The 24,559-nt window shown below is 33.9% G+C and overlaps 1 protein-coding gene across 2 annotated transcripts in view; it reads right to left on the reverse strand.

The window, feature by feature from the left end:
* The window catches only part of LOC136037349 (protein cab-1-like), a 159,030-nt gene that overhangs the window by 133,778 nt on the left and 693 nt on the right, over positions 1 to 24,559 (reverse strand). Inside the window, exon 1 of one of the 2 annotated variants that reach the window (XM_065720025.1) lies at positions 18,972 to 19,176. The exons of the other annotated variant lie outside the window; for it this stretch is intronic. Within the exon in view, the coding sequence (XP_065576097.1) occupies positions 18,972 to 19,071 (100 nt within the window). The 5' untranslated portion in view covers positions 19,072 to 19,176. Of the gene's footprint in view, positions 1 to 18,971; positions 19,177 to 24,559 lie in introns of those variants that run through there. 2 annotated transcript variants of the gene reach the window in all.

Consider the following 24,559-nt stretch of genomic DNA (forward strand, 5'->3'; position numbering starts at 1 on the left):
TAAAGAGCGAAGTATTGACGAGGTGACGACCCCTCTCCTATACGTAATAATTTTTTTTCGTTTTAAATTTTAATGTTGCTTCCTACTTTCAGTTGAAAAAGCTTGTTTGTATTTAATTTCCGTTTTTTAGATATTATTGGGAAATCTGGCTCCCCCTCCATGGAAAATTCCCTTCCCCCATGAAATTTCATTCTATGGAAGGATCCTCCCACGTAACTCCACCATAAAAACCCCATATGAAAACGTATGTATGCTTCCCAGTAACCAGCACTATATGTAAACAATGATCAAAGTTCAGAACTTGCAGCCTTTAACCCCTGGGACTTTGGCGGGTTTAGTTATCCTCAAAGACATAGTTTAATTATTTTTTGATTGTGTTGAAAAAATGGCTGTCTCAGAATTTTGGTCGGGTGATTTTGGAGAAAAATAAACGTGAGAGGGGGGTTAGTTCTCCTCTGATATTTTTGGTCACTTCGAAAAGGCACTATAACTATTGATTTCCGATCAATTGAGCCCTCTCCCAATCTGCTAAGGTCACTGATTCGATAAGATTCACCCCTGAGAATAAAAAAATTAGTAAACGCGCATCCGTGATCATGCATTTTGAAAAAAAGTGTAAAATTCCACACTTTTGTACATGGGAGCTTAAAATCTCTACAGCAGGGCTCTTTGGTATGCTGAATCTGATGGTGTGATTTTCATTAAAACCAAATAATATTTGGAGGGTATTACCCCCTTTTTCCCGAAAATTGGATAAATTTTCCCAGGTTTGTAGCTTTTGATAGGTACCATTAAATTTGACAAACTTTACATATTTTGAATAAGCATCAAAATTCGACTATTTTGATGTATCTATGCTACCAAGAGTCTGTTTTTTAGAGTTTCGGTTACTATTGAGCCGCATCGCTCCTTACTTATAGTTCGTTACCACGAACTGTTTGATAAGACGTTTCACGAATGCCCGTTTCTTTCACTTCTAATCTTAAGGAACTAATTTTATTAAATAAACTTTAAAGAAGTTTAATGAACAACATATTGTCCAAGTCTAGTGATGAAATACTTAGATCGATAATGGCACATGTAGTAAACGCAGGGGCTTTCTGGATTGTAAAAAGATTTTTGGCAGTTTTCAGATGGCTAAAACATTTTTTTCATTTGTTTTTCAACATATTCTTCAAAGAAAATGCAAAATCAGAAACATAAAAGGTCGAAATTTGAAAGAGAGAGAGGAGAGAGAGAGAGAGAGAGAGAGAGAGAGAGAGAGAGAGAGAGAGAGAGAGAGAGAGAGAGAGAGAGAGAGAGAGAGAGAGAGAGTGAGAGAAAAAAGATTTTGATTGAATGTGAGAAAGAGAGAGAGAGGGAGAAAGAAAAAGGTCAAGAGAGATAGAGGGAAGCTTGAAAACAGATCAATGGTACAGTCTTTTAGACAAAAAAAAACTGCTTTATATGCTGGGAGACGGTTTTGTTCTGCATAGCTCAATTTATGCTTTTCTACGACCGTAAATACGACCACAAAACATATTTAAAAGAAAGAGAACTTTATTCATACGAAAGTTGTACATTCTCTTAAGACTCATTAAAGCTATTGTAGTTCTTCCTATTTTTAATTAATACAGCCATGGCTAGCACCCTAAGCATGGATAAAGTCTTTGTAGAGCTTCCAAAATCAATCTTTGCTAGCAGACTAATACAATAACTAAATTACAAGAAAAATTACGAGTATCTTTGTTATGAATTTTCATACCATACAAAATGGCTAATTATTGCTTGCGTTTGATAAGATGACCATTTCACATGGAGGCTGCTCATCGTCTATTCTTGATGCAGAGGGGCTTATCCAGAAATCTGGCTATGAGAAAGTGCCTATATAATTACACAAATACCCATCAAACAACAAAGAGAGACAAAACTCAACAAAAAAAACCTGTAAGCAACTTCAACATTGCTTCAGTATTAGCTAAAAATAGGAATACTTTGCAACAGAATAGTTAACTGAGCATCAATAATTTTTCCTCAGTTGCTTTGATGTTCTCATTGAAGTAACTCTAATAGCTTTTTTTATCCACGTGGATCAGTAGTGACAATTGTATTTATTATTATTGGTGGTGGTTTTATTTGTTTTTAGTTTAGTGTTTTTTCTTTTTGTCTTGCACCTAGTTTAGATACAAGCGAAATATCTGCGTTATTTTAGTCTTTTCTCTCTACTGGCCTCTCGTTTGAGGTTTCCTTGTTGTTGAGTTTTATCTCTCTTTATTATTTGTTGTCATATTTGGCCAGTTCGGCTTAAGAACTTTTATACAAATACCCATTTTTACACCTGTTACTTTTTTTTAAATCAACTAAGGCAATTATAACTGACATAACACAGATGCTTTCTCTAATGCTTGTGAAATATTTTCTAGTACGACTTTTCAATAGGAGGAGAGCTTGAGCTTATAAACCTAAGACTTGGCCTTATGGAGAAACGTGAAACTTCTTGCATATGCCCCTGTGTCTCAAGTCTGTTTTTGGTTTCGTCATAAATTTCACCCTACCTACGGGTATAAGTAGCGCTGCTGCTCCCTGGGAGTTAAGAAAGGCCGTACTAAATCAGCACGAGTGTTTTTCGACCACTTTCGGCAAAAGCTGTTTCCTTAGATTAAGGCTATTTTTCTAGATTAGCTTTTCTATAATATTTTCGTATAAATTAATCAAATCTAATTTTCTTCAAACCTAAATTTTATGGATGAAACCTCAGCCCATTACATAAGTATGAGTGTTTTAATCAATAAAACTGAATATTTGTAACACTATTTTACAGAGTAGTATCAAAGAACCCTGCTGTAGAGATTTCAGGCTCCTATGCTCCCTGCTGTAGATATTTCAGGCTCCGTTGCTCCCTGCTGTAGAGATTTCAGGCTCCTATGCTTTCTGCTGTAGAGATTTCAGGCTCCGTTGCTCCCTGCCGTAGAGATTTCAGGCTCCTATGCTCCCTGCTGTAGAGATTTCAGGCTCCTATGCTCCCTGCTGTAGAGATTTCAGGCTCCGTTGCTCTCTGCTGTAGAGATTTCAGGCTCCTATGCTCCCTGCTGTAGAGATTTCAGGCTCCTATGCTCCCTGCTGTAGAGATTTCAGGCTCATATGTTCCCTGCTGTAGAGATTTCAGGCTCCGTTGCTCCCTGCTGTAGAGATTTCAGGCTCCTATGCTCCCTGCTGTAGAGATTCCAGGCTCCGTTGCTCCCTGCTGTAGAGATTTCAGGCTCCTATGCTCCCTGCTGTAGAGATTTCAGGCTCCGTTGCTCCCTGCTGTAGAGATTTCAGGCTCCGTTGCTCCCTGCTGTAGAGATTTCAGGCTCCGTTGCTCCCTGCTGTAGAGATTTCAGGCTCCGTTGCTCCCTGCTGTAGAGATTTCAGGCTCCTATGCTCCCTGCTGTAGAGATTTCAGGCTCCGTTGCTCCCTGCTGTAGAGATTTCAGGCTCCTATGCTCCCTGCTGTAGAGATTTCAGGCTCCTATGCTCCCTGCTGTAGATATTTCCTGCAGGAGATTTCTCTACAGCAGGCTCCCTGCTGTAGAGATTTCAGGCTCCAAAAATGGGGAATTTTACACTTTTTGTTCAAAATGTGTGATCACGGATGCGTGTTTATCTATTTATTTTTTATTCCCAGGAGTTATTATATTGAACCAGTGATAGAGAAAATCAGGAGGGGGCTCAATTGATCGGAAATCAACAGTTCTAGTGTCTTTTTGAAGTGATCGAAAATAATGGAGGGGAATCCCCTCTCACAATCATTTTTCTCCAAAGTCATCACCCAACCAAAATTTTGAGACTGCAATTGTTTCGGCACAATCGAAAAATCATTAAAATATGTCATGGAGGATGACTAAGCCCCCACAGAGTCCCAGGGGTGAAAGGCTGTAAGTTATGAACTTTGACCATTGTTTACATATAGTGTTGATTATTGGAAGCATGCACATGTTTTCATATGGGATTTTTATGGTGGAGTTACGTGGGAGGATTCTTCCATGGAGTAAAATTTCATGGGGGAAAGGAATTTTTCATGGGGGGAGAGCCAGATTTCCCAGCATTATCTAAAAAACTATATATAATTATTGGCATAATTGACATAATTATTGGTCCTTTTAATAATACTGAAGAAAATGGCTATCTCAAACTTTTCATAGGACGACTTTGAGGTAAAAAGGGATGTTGGAAGGGTCTAGTTGCCCTGAAATATTTTGGTCACTTAAAAAGGACACTGTAACTTATAATTGTCATTCTAATGAGCCCTTTTCCGATATTCTAGAATTACTGGTTCGATATGATCACCCCTGGGGAAAACAAACAAACAAATAAACATGCACCCATGATCCTTCTTCTGGCAAAAAATACAAAATTTCATATTTTTGCAGACGGGAGCTTAAAACTTCTACAATAGGGTTCTTGGAAACGCTGAATCTGATGGTCTGATTTTTGTTAAGATTCTTTGACTTTTAGGGATGTTTCTCCTCTTTTTTGAAAACCAGGCAAATTTTTTCAGGCTCGTAGCTTTGAAAGGGTACTACTAAACTTAATGAACATTATTTATTTAAATCAGCATAATAAGCTAATTCTTTTGATACATCTATTGATATCAAAATTCCGTTTTTAGAATTTCGGTTACTTTTGAGGCGAATCGCTTCCTACTTACACTTTGTTACCGCGAACTGTTTGATCATAAGTTTGCTGCTTAAAATTGGCCCTTATCACATTTTTTGGCAATTACCTGCCATTTTCAAGGAGGAATGGGTCTCTGTTCAAGCTATAGCTATGTACAGCTAGTCAGTTACATATCATCTAATTATCACAGCTATTGAAAGAATAGTCCTCGTAATTTCAGAATAATAGAGCAGATAGACCACTCCTTGCACTAGTTAATGTATTTCTGGTGGCTCATTTATGTAGGTACCTATATATTACCGAAATATTCGTCTAAAACGTGTTAGAAAATAAAATCATTTGTCAATCGAAATTCTATTGTTTATAATTGGTGACTAATGAATTTTTATAAATGAATTTACCTGGAAATTTTTCAGGAAAGATGTGACTTTGTGCATAGGTAGCTATGTGCAGCTTCTCAGAAATGCACTATCTCATTTAAAAAAATAGAGTGATTTTAGGAAATATTAGTGATATATTTTCGAATAAGGGTTTAGATAGACCCCTACTTGTACCAGCAAGTACATTCTTTGGCACCTCGTTTCCTGATTACAATTTCTAAAATTTGTCAAAAAATAGCAATTAATTAATTAAATAAAATGAGATTACTCGGCCAAATGCTTAAGAATGGACACATAGAAGAGAGTTACCAAAAACGCAATAAATGGTTCAAGGAGAGGTCTTTCTAAACCATTATTTCAATTATACTTCTTATAAGGTTTAGAATGTGGCACAAGGAACAGTCTCAAACAGAAGAAGGGGTAAAAGAGAAAAATTCATCAGTGATAGGTGGCCAAAAAACGGAGGAAAATTTGCTAGAAGTTTTCCAGAGAAATTGCCTACGGATTATTCCGGGTACCCGGCTGACTGACCGTATTTCAAACAGTAGGTTGTACGAAAAATATGGTTCAATCCCGCTTTCTAGGGATATAATAAAAGAAAGGCTGAGATGTATAGGCCACGTTCTGCGGATGAAGGATGACAGATTTCCCAAGATTGTCCTTTTTGGCCAACCTTCTGGGGCTACACGGAAAGCAGGTTGTCCTCGTCTGGGGTGGGAGGATGTCATAAATAAAGATATAAAGAAATGGGGACTTCCAGGGAGGGTGTAAAGAGGGAGGCCTTGGATAGATTGGGTTGGAAGAGGAGTGTGCGAAGCTGTGTTGGCCTGAGGCGGCTTTATGCTGCAGTGAGTTATTATTATTAATAGTATTATTATTATTAGTAGTAGTAGTAGTAGTAGTAGTAGTAGTAGTAGTAGTAGTAGTAGTAGTAGTAGTAGTAGTAGTAGTAGTAGTAGTAGTAGTAGTAGTAGTAGTAGTAGTAGTAGTAGTAGTAGTAGTAGTAGTAGTAGTAGTAGTAGTAGTAGTAGTAGTAGTAGTAGTAGTCGTAGTAGTAGTAGTAGTAGTAGCAGTAGTAGTCGTAGTAGTAGTAGTAGTAGTAGCAGTAGTAGTAGTAGTAGTAGTAGTAGTAGTAGTAGTAGTAGTAGTAGTAGTAGTAGTAGTAGTAGTAGTAGTAGATGGGTAGCCTAGGGCTTTGGCGAATTTGGAGAAACAGAGGTATTAGGAAATTTAAAAAGTATGAAAACTTTTGAGAATGGAAAAGTGAGCACTTAAACATAGGTTTAAAAAATTTAAAAATAACAAACGGCATTTGCATTACACTGTCACTCTACTAAGCCTGAAAATTTTATTTACTTAAATTTGGAGCCTTACGGGTGAGACTATGTTGAACTTTTGAAAATTTTCTGACAGTCGACATATTTGTTTTCGTTAATTTTAGACAGTTGTATTATTGTTATCCTTTTCTAAATATCTTCAGTATTTCAATTTGATTCTTAATAAGTCCAACGAAATTTAGTTCCATTGAAGTAATTGTCACTTTCCAAAAATGAAAACCACACTTTTATCTTCTCTGTAACCACGAATTTAATAGGGTTTAAAGTAACCTAAGAAACAAGTTCTGTCTGATAAATAAAAAATTAAAAGTCTAAACGATTAGTAATTTCTTTATATATAAGGGGGCTATCATCCTCCCAATTGCTCTGTGCTTTAAAGTTGAGAACCTTATTAATATTGATGGTTCTCTCGACACATAAATTCAGTTTAAGTAACGACGCATAACAATCAAGTAACTTAAGTAAATTATAACTTAAGTAACATAATAATTAAGTAGATTAAGTAACTCATAACCCCATCAGTTTGGGATTTTTTCCAGAATTGGTCGTCAAGCAGAGAGTGTACCAAAAGTTTAGAATAATATAAACAAATGTTTTGCATCGATAAAGGTCATTGAGAAGTTTGTTTTTTTACTCATATATTTATTTTTATTACTTATTTGTTTTTGTTTGTCGTAAGTTGAGTTATATTTTTATTATTATTTCCCCTCCCCCTTGTTTTTGCTAGTAGTTATGATGAACTGGCATGAATGATATCCAACTGGTCACCTATTCAAGTATTTTTTGCTTTACTGTGTCTTGTTGTCACACAGAGCTTTGTTATTAAATTTGTTTGAACTAAATTGAGTTGGGATAAGATGACATTCCTTTTCTATCATACAAAGACAGAAATGTAGGATGGAAAAATTGATATTTTCTTATATTTTCTTTATTAGTAAATACAATTATAACTCTTTACGCTTTAAATCTACTGCACTGATGGAAAAACATACGTTTTTGTTGGCGTGCTGTAGTAAAAATTTTAGTAGTAGTAGTAGTAGTAGTAGTAGTAGTAGTAGTAGTAGTAGTAGTAGTAGTAGTAGTAGTAGTAGTAGTAGTAGTAGTAGTAGTAGTAGTAGTAGTAGCAGTAGTAGTAGTAGTAGCAGTAGTAGTAGTAGTAGTAGTAGATAGGTAGCCTAGTGCTTTAGCGAATTTGGAGAAACAGAGGTATTAGGAAATTTATAAAGTATGGAAACTTTTGAGAAAGGAAAAGTAAGCACTTAAACATAGGTTTAAAGGGATTAAAAATAACAAACAGCATTTGCAAAAATTGGAAAAGGGTTGGAAAAATTGATATTTTCTTATATTTTCTTTATTAGTAAATACAATTATAACTCTTTACGCTTTAAATCTACTGCACTGATGGAAAAACATACGTTGAACTAAAACTTCTTTATTAGTAAATACAATTATAACTCTTTACGCTTTAAATCTACTGCACTGATGGAAAAACATACGTTTTTGTTGGCGTGCAGTAGCAAAAATTAACCATCTTCTAAACACACCAAGAAATAGCATAATAAATAACTGACAAAAAAGAAAACAACACATACAACAAAAAGAAAAGAAAAAATATCAGTCTCCTCCACATTATCTCCTCCAAAATAAATATAAGCCTCCCAACAACGCTACTCCCTCATTACCATCCATCCACCCATTCCTCCCTACCACCCATCCATCAACTCCTCTCTACCACCCCCAACCAACCAGACATCCCTACCACCTCTTATCTCCTCACGAATAAATACAATAGCTTCATATTTGTTTTAACATAAGTAACACTTTATTTAGTGTTAAGAATGAGGGTTAAAGTATAAAAATGAATTTTCTGGTCATAACTCTCATGTTTTCAAGAGGCTTCAGACAGATGTTGTGGCTAGGCGGTTTCCCTCTATCCGTCCCCCATTTGAGAAGATAAGCATGTGAATGTAATGGTTATATTGCGTTCGAAACATTTCCGTAAAATTGAGGAACTGTCTCTTTGTATAAATTATTTTTAATACTCCTCCAAACAAATATATCCCTCCAAATAATGAGAAGCTAAAAAGGGGGGCAAATTGTCCTTGTGCAATTTTCATCTGTAGGACATCTTGCTGAAAGTTATATAAGTTGGGCTTAAATATGTTGTTCAGGTTTTAGCCTCCCCGCCCCTTGAATCTTCATTTGTTAGCTTTTTGCTCCTCTTAGGTTGTAATTTGATACCACTTTGCTGTGGCAGTGGCACATTTTTTTGAGACTAGCGTTCTTCTAACATACTACGACCTTGTGTCTATAAGATTATCCACGGGAAAATGCTTCAGTGACCATTCTTCTTGACAAAAAAAATGATATTTTTTTTAGTAGGAGCCTAAAGCCTTTTACTCCACTAGAATTAAAACACGAAGAATGTGATGGTTTAGTTTTAATCAGGATGACAGCCCTTTAAAAAAAATCTATTTAATTATTCAAGTTTCTTTAAGGTAATATATTTTGATAGGTGAATGTGAAGGCATCTAACTTTATATTCGGAATCCGCAAGAAAACAGGCTCCTTTTTGTATTTATTGCGATGAAATTTCTTTTTTTTTTAGGGTTTGGTTACAATAGGGTTTGGTTCACTCTATACATACATTTAGTTACCATGAACTGATTGACAAAGGAATATTTATACGCACTTTGAAATGATTTTGTGTTGTTCAACAAATCCTTACTATGTCAATTACCAGATCGTTCAAGTTCGCAAGAAAACGTAGTTAAAAAGAAAAAAAATACCCTAGACAAAGGCAAAAAACAGTAAAAATTTCACCCTAAATTTTTCTTGTTTGCTAATATGATTTGGCCTTTAAGATGTTATAAGTATATTATGGAGTGGAGTCAACAAAATTTCCATCCAAAAATGTTTTGGGCTTAACAAAAATTTTCCATTTTGGGGTTTTGTCATTTAATCTTTATCTTGATTTGCTTTCACAAGCCTTTCTAATTCTAATTTAATTGACGGTCGCTTCCAAAATTAAACGTAGGGATTTATTTTGATCGGTATTGATCATGTGAGCCAAATTTCTTTTTGGCCAACCCACCTATTACTTTCTTGTGTTGTCGCCCTAAATAAAATGGAAGGTAGCAATAGCAGCTTTTGGCATTGGAAAATAGAATGCTTGTAGTATACCGGACCCTACCTGACGTACTTTTGGGCTGTGCAGTAAAGCTACCCTTTACTTTTAAATTTTTTTCGCTGTAGTTTCTTTTTCATATTCAATTTATCTTTTTAGCTCGCAGCTACATGATATTATTATAGTTAGTTTTACATCTAATTTTCTTGTGTAGCTCACGGACCCTTCAAGGGTGGCTCATAATTTATTTGTGATGAAGTGTATTTCTCAAGATGTATTACTGTACAAACTCATCAAAAAATCAAGCTAAGGTTAGTTATGCAAATATTATTATTTAAAATTAAAATTATTTAAAATTAGGAAAAAAATCAGCTCTGTTGTGTTGAATGATTATAAAACTTTATATTTACTGGAAAAACAGATCAAGAAAAAAACCTAAGTAAAAATGTCTCAATCATAGATATAATTTTAAAAGCCCACATTAAAATGTGCAGTTTCACTTCCTCGCATTAAATGATGTCAAGCTATCCCCCATGAAGACTATGCCTAAGAAGTTTCACCATCCCCCAATCAAACTAAAAAGTTGATGGCCTGTCGTGCTAGTGTATGCCAATAAATCATCGCCTGAAATCAGTTTTGCCAAAAATAAAGATATTTTGTGTAAAAAAATAAATCTCTTTCAAATGGTCTAATTGACATTGCTGTAAGACGTCTCTAACTGCCTGTACTTTGCAGTTCTCCTTTGCCGATTCGCATATCCTTTAAAGCAGTTTTGCCAAATCACATATAGCAGTGTCCATCTTTCCGAAAGTGGCTGATTTGCTGAACAAAAGTTGGCTACGTGGTAACAAAATCAACACTCTAGCTGTAGCCAATGCTGAGACACAAATATCAAAATTTTAAAACTCATTTCTCCTGGGTCTATGCAAAAACAGATTTGGAAAAACCTCTTTCAGGCGACAATATATGTGCATAACTATAAAATTCAAAATTAAAAATGTTTTTAATTTAAAAATGTGATATCGTAAGAATGATGGCTCCCTCACCATTCAGCCAGGTTAAATTTATCAAACTATATTTTCTAGTCCTGATGTGGCCCGACTCTTTCGGTATTTGAAACGGGATCTGAGGATTTTCTCTGTAGGACGGATCAAAATTAAACAAAGATGTTACTATCCATCAATTATTCTATTTTCCAGGGGGGGGGGGTCGCTTGGATTACTCCAAGCTTTCATTTGTATCATTAAAAAAATTCCCTTTTTCCTATTAATAAGAAACATTTTTTTTTTTTTAGTGCAATAAGAGACGAAGTTTTTTCTTAGATATTTGTATCATAGGATTTAGGCACCATAACCCCACACACCACAACGCACTCGACTCAACCAAATATTTCTTTCAAATTATAATATAGGCTGTTATCAGTAGAGCCCATTGGAAGACAGGTACAAAGAAAGAAAATAATAACTGCTTCGTATACACTTTTGTGAGGTTAGAAGAACAACATATCTTGCCCTCTTCCACCCGACATAAAATTTTTAGCACAAATATAGTAAATTCTAGATTGGCCCTTTTTAAATCTAGAATTTACCTGCTAAAAGACTAACCTAACTCTCCCGTAGAAGCGGGACATAAACAAAATACGGGAAAGGTGTAGCAGGTCTCCAGAGGAATTAACTTAATAAAATAAAGGTAGTACCCTTAGATTCCTTATTGCATGCTCCTTATCAACATAATAGTCATAAATATAATAGCAATACTAGTCATAATAGTCATAAATAGCCCTGCAAATCTCCCTTCTGGTGGACCGCTACATAGCCTTAATAATATCTTTTTATTGAAGCTGCTGTTTTTATTGCTTCACCCGTTGTGTAAAGGGTTGTAAAATTCTAGTTTTTGTAAATTTGATTCAAAATGGCATAGGGAGTAATTGTGCCTGAATCCTAAAATTATAAATCAAAAAATTAAAAGAGCTTTCTTCTCGAATGACAATTATAGGTTTAAAATTACAAAAAAACGACAAGTATATGGATCTGTAGAGTTACTATTTTAGTCAAAATGATTAATTCGGAAAAAAATGCGGGTTATCCAAAAGTTTAATTATGAGGGTAGCTTAAAAGATACTTAAAGCAAATTCTATGGTATGCATAAACTCAGGCTATTCTCCCCTTGTGTCAAAAAAATATTTTTCAACACTAGTCTTATACCCTCTTTCGGTTTTCATTTAGAAATGTACGCTAAATTCGTTGTAAAGGAAATTGTAATATATGCTGAATAAGCCTACGCGTCAATTAAAAAAAAAAGACGACACAGATGATGAATAAATTCTTTTATTTAATCTTTGTCATCCAAAGTCCCAACAAAATCAAGTTTTGTCCGTCCAAATTAACCATTTATTTGCCTTCAAACCGAGAGAGAGCAAGACACGGAAAACCACCTTTTACTTTTCTAAGGTTTTTTCTATGCTTGAAAACCACTATTTTTAAGGGCAGTTTTAATTACGACTGACCACATACATTATTGAAACTTATGATCAAGCCACATTATAGTCACACATGTAATTATGTTCTTAATTATGTTCGTAATAATGTAGTTACGTGTAATTACAGTCACATAGTCAAAATTATGTTCTAGTACAGTTTCACTAATTTTGTAATTAAATAAAAAAAAAACAAGTTTTTCATCTGAAAGTAAGGATCGAGATTAAAACTCAAAACGAACAGAAATTACTCCGTGTATGAAAGGGGCTGTTCCCTTCTCAAAGTCCGGCTCTTTACGCTAAAGTTTGACTCTTTCTCCCAATTCTACTTTATATATATTATAAAACAGTATATAGCTTTAGCCTAAAGAGCGGGACGTTGAGAAGGGAACAACCCCTTTCATACACGGAGTAATTTCTGTTCGTTTTGAGTTTTAATGTAGCTCCTTACTTTCAGATGAAAAACTTTTTTTTTTAATTTCTGAACGTTTTTGAATTAATGCATGTTTGATTTTGGCTCTCCGCAAATGAATAATTAAAACAAAATTTGCGTATTATTTTTTTTTTTTTGCTAAATGGCTTTCTCTTGGTTTTGATAAGACCATTTTGAGAAAAAGGGTGGGGGGAAGAGGCCTAGTTGACCTTAAATTTTTCGGTTACTTAAAATGGCAACTATAACTTTTTTAATTTTAACGAAAGTTCTTATTAGCAAAAAATATACGTAACTTACAAATTAACTTACGTAACAAACTTCTATATTCGTATATTTTTATTATGTATATGAGGGGGTTTGTCTCCTCGTTAATACTTCGCTCTTTACGCTAAATTTTTAATTTTGTCCCAATTCTTTAAGATTGACCTCTGAATCACAAAGGCTGTAGAATACATAGTTGAAATTAATAAAAATACTTTTTTTTAAATAGTGCTAGAAAATCCTGCGCCCCCTTCATGGAATTTCTCTTCTACCATGATAAATTCCTCCAAAGGAAGATCCTCCCACGTAACCCCCTCCCCAACCAAAAAAATCCATCTGAAAAGGTTTGTACAATTCCAAAACTTCTGAAACTTCTACAGTAGGGTTTTCTAATACGCTGAATGCGATGGTTTGATTTTCGTTAAGATCCTATAATTTTTAGGGGGCGTTCCCCCTATTTTCCAAAGCAATGAAAATTTTCTCAGGTAACTTTTGATGGGTAAGACTAAATTTAATGAAACTTATATATTTAAAATCAGCATAAAAATCTAATTCTTTTGATGTATCTATTAGTATCAAAACTCCGTTTTTTAGAGTTTTGTTTACTATTGAGCCGTGCCGCTCCTTATTACAGTTTGTTAACACGAACTGTCTGATTACATAAGAAAGAGTAGTTTTTTTCAGCTGAAAGTAAGGAGCAGCATTAAAACTTAAAACGAAGAAAAACTATTACGTATATGAGAAGGGTTGTCCCCTCCTAAGGACTTCGCTCTTCACACTATTAAGTAATAATATTAAAATATTTCAACTGAAAGTAAGCTCTTCGCTCTAAGTTTTTTAGTATTTTCAAAAAAGCTTCTTATTGTTCTAATTAAAGCTTTTATTGAACCTCGTGTTTCTGGAGTCGTTCTTAAAGAATCGAGACGAAAAAATTTAGTGTAAAGAGCAATGTGTTGAGAAGGGAGCAACCCCCTCATATATGCAATAATTTCTGTTTGTTTTAAGTTTTAATGTTCGTCCTTACTTTCAGTTGAAAAAACTTGTTTTTTTTGTTTAATTTCTGATCGCTTTTCAAATAATGCCAGGAAATCTGGCTCAGTATCCCCAGAAAAATCCCCCTCCCTACAAAATATCCTCTGCGCAATTCAATGCCGGTGAAAATTTACCCCGGACAATTACCCTTAACAGCTCCGCGCGTAAAATTGAGTTGGCAATGAGAAAGTAAGACATATAAAAACAATTTCGTTGGGAATTCTTGCACATTCCCCCAATAAAAAATTTCCCCTTAAAATTTCCCCTTCTGGAAACTTCCCTCCCCATATAACATCTCTCCTTGGAAAATCACCCCAGAGAAAAATTCGCCCCTCCCCACAAAAAAATGTATGTATATTTCCAGTAAAAAATACTATATGCAAACAATGGGTGAATTTTATAACTCAAAGATCTTTCTTCTGGGGCTGTTGAAGGCCATGTTATTTCCATAGACATAGTTATTTGGCCTTACAACTATGCTGAACAAAATGGCTTTCTCAAAATTTTAACCGGATGATTTTCAAAAAAAGGAGCGGGAGAGAGGGCCTAGTTGCCGTCCAGTCTTTTCGTCACTTAAAAACCCTAAGACTTTAATTTCCGTTCGAATGAGACCTTTATTCTAGGACCACTGGGTTGATACAGTCACCCCTAGGAAAAAAGACAAATTCAAATGAACATGCATCCGTGATCTTTCTTTTGGCAAAAAAATACAAAATTCTACATTTTTCTAGATAGGAGCTTGAAACCTCAACAGTAGGGTTCCCTGATACGCTTAATCTTATGGTGTGATTTTAGTTAAGATTATTTTACTTTTAGGGGGTGTTTCTTCCCTTTTTGAAAATTAGCCAAATCTTCTGATACCCTTAACCTTTCATGCATAACTTTAAACTTAATGAAACTTATATATTTGGAATCAGCATAATAAGCCAACTCTTATAATGTATCTATTGATATCAAAATTCTGTTTCTTAGGGTCTCGGTTACTATGGAGTTGCGTCGCACCCTATTTACAGTTCGGTACCATGAACTGTTTGTTTAAGCGATTTGAGAATGTTCAACTCTCAATCGTAAACCTTATCAAAAACAGGTCAGCGTAAAGATTTAAGACATCATTTTTAGAAATTAGAAAATATATTCAAGCCTTTTTTTGTCAGTTCAATTTTTGTTTTTAGGATACAACTGTAACATTAGAATAAATAACAACATATATGACTGATAAATTTCCGCTTTTTATCAACAAGTTTGACGATGATTTGGCTCCAGCATTAATTTCATCATTATTGATAGTGCTGGACCAGTATTAATAATAGATCAAACAGTTCGTGGTAACGAACTGTAGTAAGGAGCGACCCGGCTCAATAGTAACCAAAACTCTAAAAAACGGATTTTAATACCAATAGTTACATCAAAAGAATTGCATTTTAATGCTGATTTTAAATATATAAGTTTCATCAAGTTTAATCTTACCCGTCAAAAGTTAAGAGCCTGAGAAAATCTGCCCTATTTTAGAAAATAGGGTGAAACACCCCCTAAAAGTCATAGAATCTTAATGAAAATCACACCCTCAGATTCAGAGTATCAGAGAATCCTATTGTACAAGTTCCAAGATCAAATCTACAAAAATGTGGAATTTTGTATTTTTTGCCAGAAGACAAATCACGGATGCGTGTTTATTTATTTTCTTTTTTTTTTTTTTTTTCCCAGGGGTGATCGTATTGACCCAGTAGTCCTAGAACTTTGCAATAGGGCTCATTCGAACGGAAATAAAAAGTTCTAGTGCCCTTTTTAAGTGACCAAAAAAATTCGGAGGGCACCTAGGCCCCCTCGCACGCTCATTTTTTCCCAAAGTAGTCTGGGTCAAAATTCTGAGATAGCCATTTTATTCAACATAGTCGAAAAACCTTATAACTATGTCTTTGGGGACGACTTACTCCCCCACAGTCCCCGTGGGAGGGGCTGCAAGTTGCCAATTTTGACCAGTGTTTGCATATATTAATGGTTAGGGGGAAATGTAGAGACGTTTTCAGGGGGATTTTTTGGTTGGGAGGGGGGTTAAGAGGAGGGGGCTATGTGGGGGAAATTTTCCATGGAGGAATTTGTCATGGGGGAAGAAGATTTCCATAAAGGGGGTGCAGCATTTTCTAGCATTATTCAAAAAAACAATGAGAAAATAAATAGGAAAAAGTTTTTTTTTCAACTGGAAGTATGGAGTAGCATTAAAACTTAAAACGAACAGAAAATATTACGCATATAAGGGGTTCACCTCCTCCTAATACCTCACTCTTTACGCTAAAGGATTTTTTGTAATTTCAACTATTTATTCTAGGGCCTTTGTAATTCAGGGGACAAAATTTAAGCTTTAATGCAAAGAGTTATTGACGAGGTATTGACGAGTGGGCGAACCTTCTCATATACGTAATATAAACATACGAACATAGAAGTTTATTACGTAAGCTAATTCGTAAGTTACGTATGTCTTTTACTAATGAAAACGTTCGTAAAAACTAAAAGTTCTAGCTGCCTTTTTAAGTACCCAAAAAATTGGAAAGCAACTGGGCCTCCTTCCCCTCCCTTTTTCGCAAAATCATTCGATCAAAACTATGGGAAAGCCATTTAGCCAAATAAATAAATATGCAAATTTCGCTTTAATTATTCATCTGCGGAGAGCCGAAATCAAAACATGGATTAACTAAAAAACATTCAGAAATTAAAAAAAAACAAGTTTTTTTAACTGAAAGTAAGGTGCGACATTAAAACTTAAAACGAACAGAAGTTACCCCGTATGTGAAAGGGGCTGCTCCTTCTTCAACGCCCTGCTCTTTACGCTAAAGTTTTTACTGTTTTAAAAAGTAGAGTTGAGAGAAAGAGTCAAACTTTAGTGCAAAGAGCAAGGCGTTGAAGAGGGAGCAGCCCCTTTCATATACGGGGTAATTTCTGTTCGTTTTAAGTTTTAATGTTGCTCCTTACTTTCAGCTAAAAAAACTTGATTTTTTATTTAATAATAGTTAATGACATCATTGAAGTTATATTTTATTCAAGCTAATTTTTTATTATCTTGATACATCTGTTTTCAAAACAAATAGACTACTTTAGGAATAATAGTTATTAATAATTAATAATAACAATTATTGTCAAAAAAGGTAATAACTTTATAAATAAATAGACTTTCATTTTGATAGATTTCAGTATCAAATCAACAACCAACTGCGTCACTGCTGTTGCTTTTTTTTATAATGTGATATATTAAAAAAAAAATCCTAATTTGTCCCACTTCTTACTTTTTTGGTGCTATTCCATAGTAAACATTTTCGTATTGGATGTTATAAGATGTGAGTTTTTTTGGTTTATGCTTTTTCTTTCGTTTCTTTATATGTTTAGATATGTTTTACATAATTATGTTTTATTCCATACATATATCTTATTTATGTAATTGTGTTTTATTTCTTATATTTTTTCTTTATTTCTTGTATGTTTTAGATATATTTTAGATATTTATGTTTTATTTCTTATTTTTTTCATTTCTTTATTTCTCATATGTTTTAGATATATTTTAGATATTTATGTTTTATTTCATACTTATGTTTTATTTATGTACTTTTATTTCTTATTTTTCATTTCTTTATTTCTTATATGTTTTAGATACTTATGTTTTATTTCATGCTTATAAAATAAACAAGAAAATAATTATATCTAAATAAAAATTAATTAAAACTGAATTTAATGAAATAAAAGATATTACGCATGTTTTATTTATGTACTTATGTTTTATTTCTTATAATTTTTATTTCTTTATTTCTTATATGTTTTAGATGCTCATGTTTTATTTCATACTTATGTTTGATTTATGTACTTATGTTTTATTTCTTATACTTTTTATTTCTTTATTTCTTATATGTTTTAAATATATTTTGGATACTTATGTTTATTTCATACTTATCTTTTATTTATTTACTTATGTGTAATTTCTTATTTTTTCATTTCTTTATTTCTTATATGTTTTAGATACTTATGTTTTATTTCATGCTTATAAAATAAAAGATATTAGAAATAAACAAGAAAATGATTATATCTAAATAAAATTAATTTAAATAAAATAAAATAAAAGATATTACGTATGTTTTATTTATGTACTTATGTTTTATTTCTCATATTTTTTATTTCTTTATTTCTTATATGTTTTAGATGCTCATGTTTTATTTCATACTTATGTTTGATTTATGTACTTATGTTTTATTTCTTATATCTTTTATTTCTTTATTTCTTGTATGTTTTCGATATTTTTTTGATACTTATGTTTTATTTTATACTTATATTTTATTTATGTACTTATTTTTTATTTCTTATAATTTTTATTTCTTTATTTCTTATATATTTTGATATGTTTTAGATCTTTATATTTTATTTCATGCATATGCAACCATTAGCTTAAGATGGGGCTCGTGGTCTATATTTTAATGTCTGATGGGTATTTATGGAAGAAAACAGAATTATAACACAGGGGTAAAAGATATTTAGCTACTTTTAAATTATCTATATCTTATTAGACTATTTATGTCTAAACTATTAGTCTGTTAACAAACACGGTAGATCCTTTGTATGCTCCACGCTGGATAGTTCCCCCAGATAGGCTTGGTTGTATGCCTTTTAGCATCAGCTTATGTGGTAATTTATTTTACATTTTTTTCTACATAAATATATACCTTTAAAGAAAAAGCTACAATATTAATCGGAATGAATAGTACCAAGAGCAACAGCAGAGGGAGACTTTGATCCTATCTCTAGTTGGACATTAAAAGTTTGCAAATAGTTGAAAATGTCATAAAAAAAACTTTATTGAATCTAAAAAAAAATTGGCAGCAGCTTCTAGCAAAAACAGAATGGCTCCCAATCCCCTGAAAAATAATATGCAAGCTCATCCTTCCTGAAAGTTAATGCAATCCTCATAACCCCTGCAATTATATTTGATCGAATTCGGGCAATCCAAAGCCCTGCAATGGCACAGTGGGCTTATTTCTGTTTAGTTTTGTGATCTTAGATGCTGCAGGCAACACTGCATCCAGGGAGTTGGGGGGAGGGGTACTGGGTTTGACGTTCCCTCCTGAAATTTTGGTCTGACATATAATAAGTAACAAAAATGATTATAAAAGAATTCTTGTTATGTATTGTGAAGTATTTTTGTATCCCCCTTAACAAGATCTTAGATACACCCTTGTCTGCAAGGCTTAAAAATGTATTATCTCCAAACAATCAAACAAGTAAAAGTATATTGAACAATAAAAATACTTACCCTCAAAAGCTTGCCCTGGCTTGAAGCCTATCCTGTATCTATCATTACAAACAACGCAAGCGATTAAAGCATGTATAGTTCCAAACCACAAATAATACATCTATATTTCTAAGCTATTTCTAAAAAATATTGTCACATTTCCAGTTCCAAAAACATAGCAATATTTTTAGTTGATTTCCAACGCTTAGCTTACTAACAGAGGAAGTGTTCTATCTCTAGGCTCTGACGTCGCTGATCGATAGAATATCCTTGGAGGTGACCAATAGGAAAAATTGTGGCTATCTCTTTAAGTAAGCCGTAGCTCCATTTGATTGAGAAAAAAATTGTGTTGCCAAAGAAACACTAAAAATCAGGAATTGGCTCTCGAGAGTTGGAGATTAGTTAGATTAATGAGATCTATCTAGAGCTAAAGTTGGGTCCTTTAAGGTTATATGTGCACAAGGAAGGGGGGAGGTCAATATATCCTAAAAATTCTAAATTTCATGATTCTAAAGGCTTCATACTGGAATATATTTTGGAGATTAAACATCTTAAAGGGAAGGGGACAAAAACTGCCGAAAAATTGGCGAATTATAAGGGTAAAATAAGAAATTGTAGAGAAAATCGTAAAATTCTAGGTTTAGGAGAGGACTCATGGCTGAATATGACCATACACACCTGTCTGAAGCTATTTCTTTTCTTCTTTGTATTTCTGTTCCCTCCAAAACAATTATGTAAGCCTTTACAAACTCTTGACAGGCCCGTTAAGAGTGAATCATAGTTTCTTTTGCTTGTAAAGATTTTAAAATAAACAAATTACATGCTTTTTGTAAAATGCAATTCCATGTGATTGCAAGTCCATATTCAGAGAAGAAGGGCTACCAGGACTGAACCTCCTCCCACCCCCAAATTTTTTGTTAGACTCGTAAAAACGTATGCACAAAAATGAATTTGCGTTTTGTAAAAAACATTTGTAACTCCCCTCCCCCCCAAAAAAAAATCCTGGATAACCCCTTAAATGATTGATATATTTTGGGTTATATCAATAGAACTTAAGAGGGAGAGTTCTTTCTACAAGGAGGTTTACCGCCACTCAAAGGGTGCACAAGAGTGTAACCCACTCAGTCTAGCACCAAAGTCCCTGATGTGTGTTTTACTGATTCAGAGGCCATAGAAGATCGGATTAATGCTTGTCTATGGGAATTGGGAGTTGTGATACCAATTTTATACAGAATGGGATCACATCGAATAAAAAAATATCGTTTTTGTTGATTTTGTGCCGTAAAGATTATTTTGGCTCAAATAGGGCCAAAATAAAGCCTGGCAGAAATATAGACCTAACATAGCCAAATGGTTTGATGTTATCTTACAGTGCATTTTACCCTAAACAAAAACCAGAATATGTACCTATTCGATACAAAACGACCAGCTGAAATAGACAATTAAAAAACTATAGTTTTTCATAGAAAAAAAGTAAATTTAAAAATCAACGTGAGAGTAATTAATTAGTGTAAGATATAGAACTTAGAGGGACTAGAAATTAAGATTAACGGGTTTAATTATGTCCAAACATGAATAAACTAGCAAAGTCTGTATGGTGTATCAATACGATATTACAAATACATTTGCTTAAATACAAATTAGGTAAAAAACCACGCCTGATCGGAAAATTCTGATAACATTTCTGAATTCATGATATAAGAATGTACTGGATATACTATTCACGTTCCTTATGAAAAATCATGCCGGCCAGTGATAATTGTTATTTTAACATTGGAAATGAGTGGAATTGAATGGAAAAATGTAGATGAGAAACTGTCAAATACCCATTCTGAGGGAAATACGCCATTTGACAAAGATCCACTCGGTATGTTCGGGTTTTGGATACAAACATAAAACCATACAACCAACCACACCAACGAACACAAACAAAACAACCATAGCGAAATTTAACGGTTAGTATTTAATAATTTACAACAACTCCTATAATCCCCCCGTGAACGATCATGCATCAGAAACACCAAGTGGCACCTCGACATGTGTAAAGCTAGAGGTTGGAGGTGACTTTAGACATTCCGACAAATAATAATGATTATCATTGTTTGACTCTGTCTTTACGTGTAACATGCTCATCTTTCTACTTGCATGTACCTTCAAAGTGTCTTTTATTATATAAGCCATTTTCATAAATTTTGCTTTTCGCCCCTTCCACGCCAGCAGCAAGAAGGAGGGCAGCTCGAGGTTGATATGCTATTTGATATGCTACGAAATAAAAATCAATATTACAGCTACACGTTTACTTACTGGCACACGGAGGGATGGAGCATTCCTCCAAATTTTTATTTTTCAAAAAACCCTACCCCCTTGAAAAAAATTATGAAGTGTCTACCTGAAATTTTATTTTGAACAGTTAAGGCTCACGTCCCCCAGGAAATTTTTAAGGGGGTGGGGTCCGATTTTCAATCAATGCGTCGAGGCACTGACGACAAAAAAAAGGCTTCTTTATATTAATTTTTGTAAATCCTATGGTCCCATTTAAAAAGCCATAAAACATACACTCCATCAATCTACTACTTCCTGAAATTATGGGCCAAAGAACATATTTCGGCCCAAATCAAACCAAAGTGTGACAGAACTCACTAACCATGAGATGTCCAAAATATTAAACTAATTGCATTAAGCCGGTTTCACAATTACATAATTAGTTATACCATTTTTCAAGATTCAGCCACTGACTAAAGGACACGCTTATGCAGTGTAGCGGTTTTTGTGCATTCTTTAATTATGCACTAATTCGTAATTAAATATCTTGACAAATTGACAAATTAGCTATTTGAATGTATTTCTATATTGAATTTTTTGTACTTAAAAGCAAATTCACTTCAATCAGCGGAATAACTCTTAAGTCCAGTACTAAAAAGTGTATTTGAAAAATGTGTATTTATCTTTTTTTTTAATCCAAAAAACTTTTTCCACAAAACAAGATTTTCAAAGAAAAGTAAAGAGCTCCAATAAGCAAAAATGAGGAGAAATAAAGTCAAATAACCTTCCAAGCGTGAAACCACGGCAAATCATCATCAAAAAATAAATGAAACTAAAAAACAGAAACTACAATAAGTAACCGAGCCAAGCTCAAAACAAGCAAAAATTAACATCAGTAGGGCTGACAACCTCCAAGCCTTCTCAAGACCAAGATACAATTTGCATTTTAATGAAAAAAAAATGACCGTGTGTTGTCAGTTTAATATACATACACTGATGTTTATTCCTTAGTTTTTTAATAATTATTTATTCGTTAAATTAAAAAAGGAAAGCATTTAAAATTTATTTTGTTTTCAGCAAAGTGCAAATTATATTCTGGTCTTGAGAAGGCAGGGGGGTTGTCAGCCCTACAATGTTAATTTTTTCTCGTTTTGAGTTTGACTCGGTTCACTTTTCTTTGAAAAACTTTTTGTTTTGTGGAAAAGTTTTTTTTAAATTAATTTCTGTTCGTTTTTATTGCGGAGAAAAAATAATGTTTTGTATCTTATCAATTTTTCAAACATTTCGTGGTAACGAACTGTAAGTAAGGAGCGACGCGGCTCAATAGTAACCGAAACTCTAAAAAACGGAATTTTGATTCTGATAGATATATCAAAAGAATCAGCTTATTATGCTGATTCCAAATATATGAGTTTTATTAAGTTTAGTATCAAAGACTATGAGCCTGAGAAAATTTGCCTGATTTTTGAAAAAGGGGGAAACGCCTACTATAAGTCGAGGAATCTTTATAAAAAATCACATTATCAGATTCAGCGTATCAGAGAACCTTATTTCAGAGGTTTCAACCTCCTATCTCTAAACATGTGGAATTTTTTGCCAGAAGAAAAGATCACGGATGTGTGTTTATTCGTTTTTTCCCCAGGGGTGATCGTATCGACCCAGAGGTGCTAGATTATCGCAAAAGACTCCTTCAAACGGAAATGTAAAGTTCTAGTGCACTTAGTTACCAACAAGATTAGATGGTAACTAGGTCCCATCCGCAGCCCTTTTCCCAAAAATTATTCGATCAAAATTTTTAGAAACCATTTTGCTCATCATAGCCGTAAGGCCCAATAACTATGTCTTTGGATATAACATGACACCCCCCCCCCTCAGCCCCAGAAAAAGATCTTTAAGTTACATAATGTGTCCATTGTTTACGCATAGATTTGTTATTGGGAACTATGCATACATTTTCAGGTATGGGGGGGGGAGGAGTTCCACGGGGGAGTTTTTCGTGGGAAGCAGGTGAGTTTGTCAGGGCAAATTTTACGATTTTTTTATGTCTCGTTTTCTCTTTTCCATCTCAATTTTACGCGTGGAGATATCAAGGGTAGTTGTCCGGGGTGAATTTTCACCAGGATTGAATTGTCTAGAGGATATTTCCGTAGGGAGGGGCCAGAGTTGCTGGCAATATTGAAAATAACCAGAAATTACATAAAAACCAAGTTTTTTCAACTGTAAGTAAGGATTAACACTAAAACTTAAAAGAAAAATTATTGCGTATATGAAGGGGGTTTCCCTCTGCTCAACACCTCACTCTTTACGATGAAGTTAGAATTCTGTCCCAATTCTTTAAGGAAGACTCCTGAAACACAAGAGTCGTTTAATTCGAACAACAAGAAGCTCTTTTAAAAGTACTAAAAAACTTTAGCGCAAAGAGCGAGATGTAGAAGAGGGGGCAACCCCCTTCGTATATATGATAATTTCTGTTCGTTATAAGTTTTAATGTTACTCCTCACTTTCAGTTGAAAAAAAATGATTTTTTTTATTTAATCAAAACTTTCGTTCTAACGAATTGTAAGTAAGGAGCAACCTGGCTCAATAGTAACCGAAACTGTAAAATTGAAATTTTGATACCAATAGGTACATCAAACGAATTGTATTTTAATGATGAGTTCAAATATACAAGTTTCATTAAGTTTAATATTACTCATCAAAAGTTGCGAACCTGAGAAAATTTGCATTATTTTTGAAAAAAGGGGGAAACATCCCCTAAAAGTCATAGAATCTTAATGAAAATCACAACGTCAAAGAGTATCAGAAAACCCTACTGCAGAGGTTTCAAATTTCTATCTGCAAAAACGTGAAATTTTGTATTTTTTGCCAGAAGAAAGATCACGAATGCGTGTTTATTTTGGGTTTTTTCAGGGGTGATCATATCGACCCAGTGGTGCTAGATTATTGCAAGAGGGATCATTTGAATATAAATTAAAAGCTCTAGTGCCCTTTGTAAGTGACCAAAAAATTAGAGGGCAACAAGGCCCCCTCCCACGCTAATTATTTTTCCCGAAGTAACCTGATCAGAATTTTGAGATAGTCATTTTGTTCAGCATATTCGAACTATCAAATAACTATACCTTTGAAGATGACTTAATCCCCCAAAGTCCCTAGGGGAAGGGCTGCAAGCTATAAACTTTGTCTATTGTTTACAAATAGTAATGTTATTGGGAAGTATACAGATTTTTTCAGGGAGAAGTTTTTCTTGGGGACGGGTCGGGGGAGGAGGTTAGGCTGGAGAATCTTTCCATGGAAGAATTTTCATGGGAAAAAGGAACTTTTCATGAAGGGGGCACTGGATTTCCTGA

The sequence above is a fragment of the Artemia franciscana genome, chromosome 16 (assembly GCF_032884065.1).
Source record: "Artemia franciscana chromosome 16, ASM3288406v1, whole genome shotgun sequence".
Taxonomy (NCBI): domain Eukaryota; kingdom Metazoa; phylum Arthropoda; class Branchiopoda; order Anostraca; family Artemiidae; genus Artemia; species Artemia franciscana.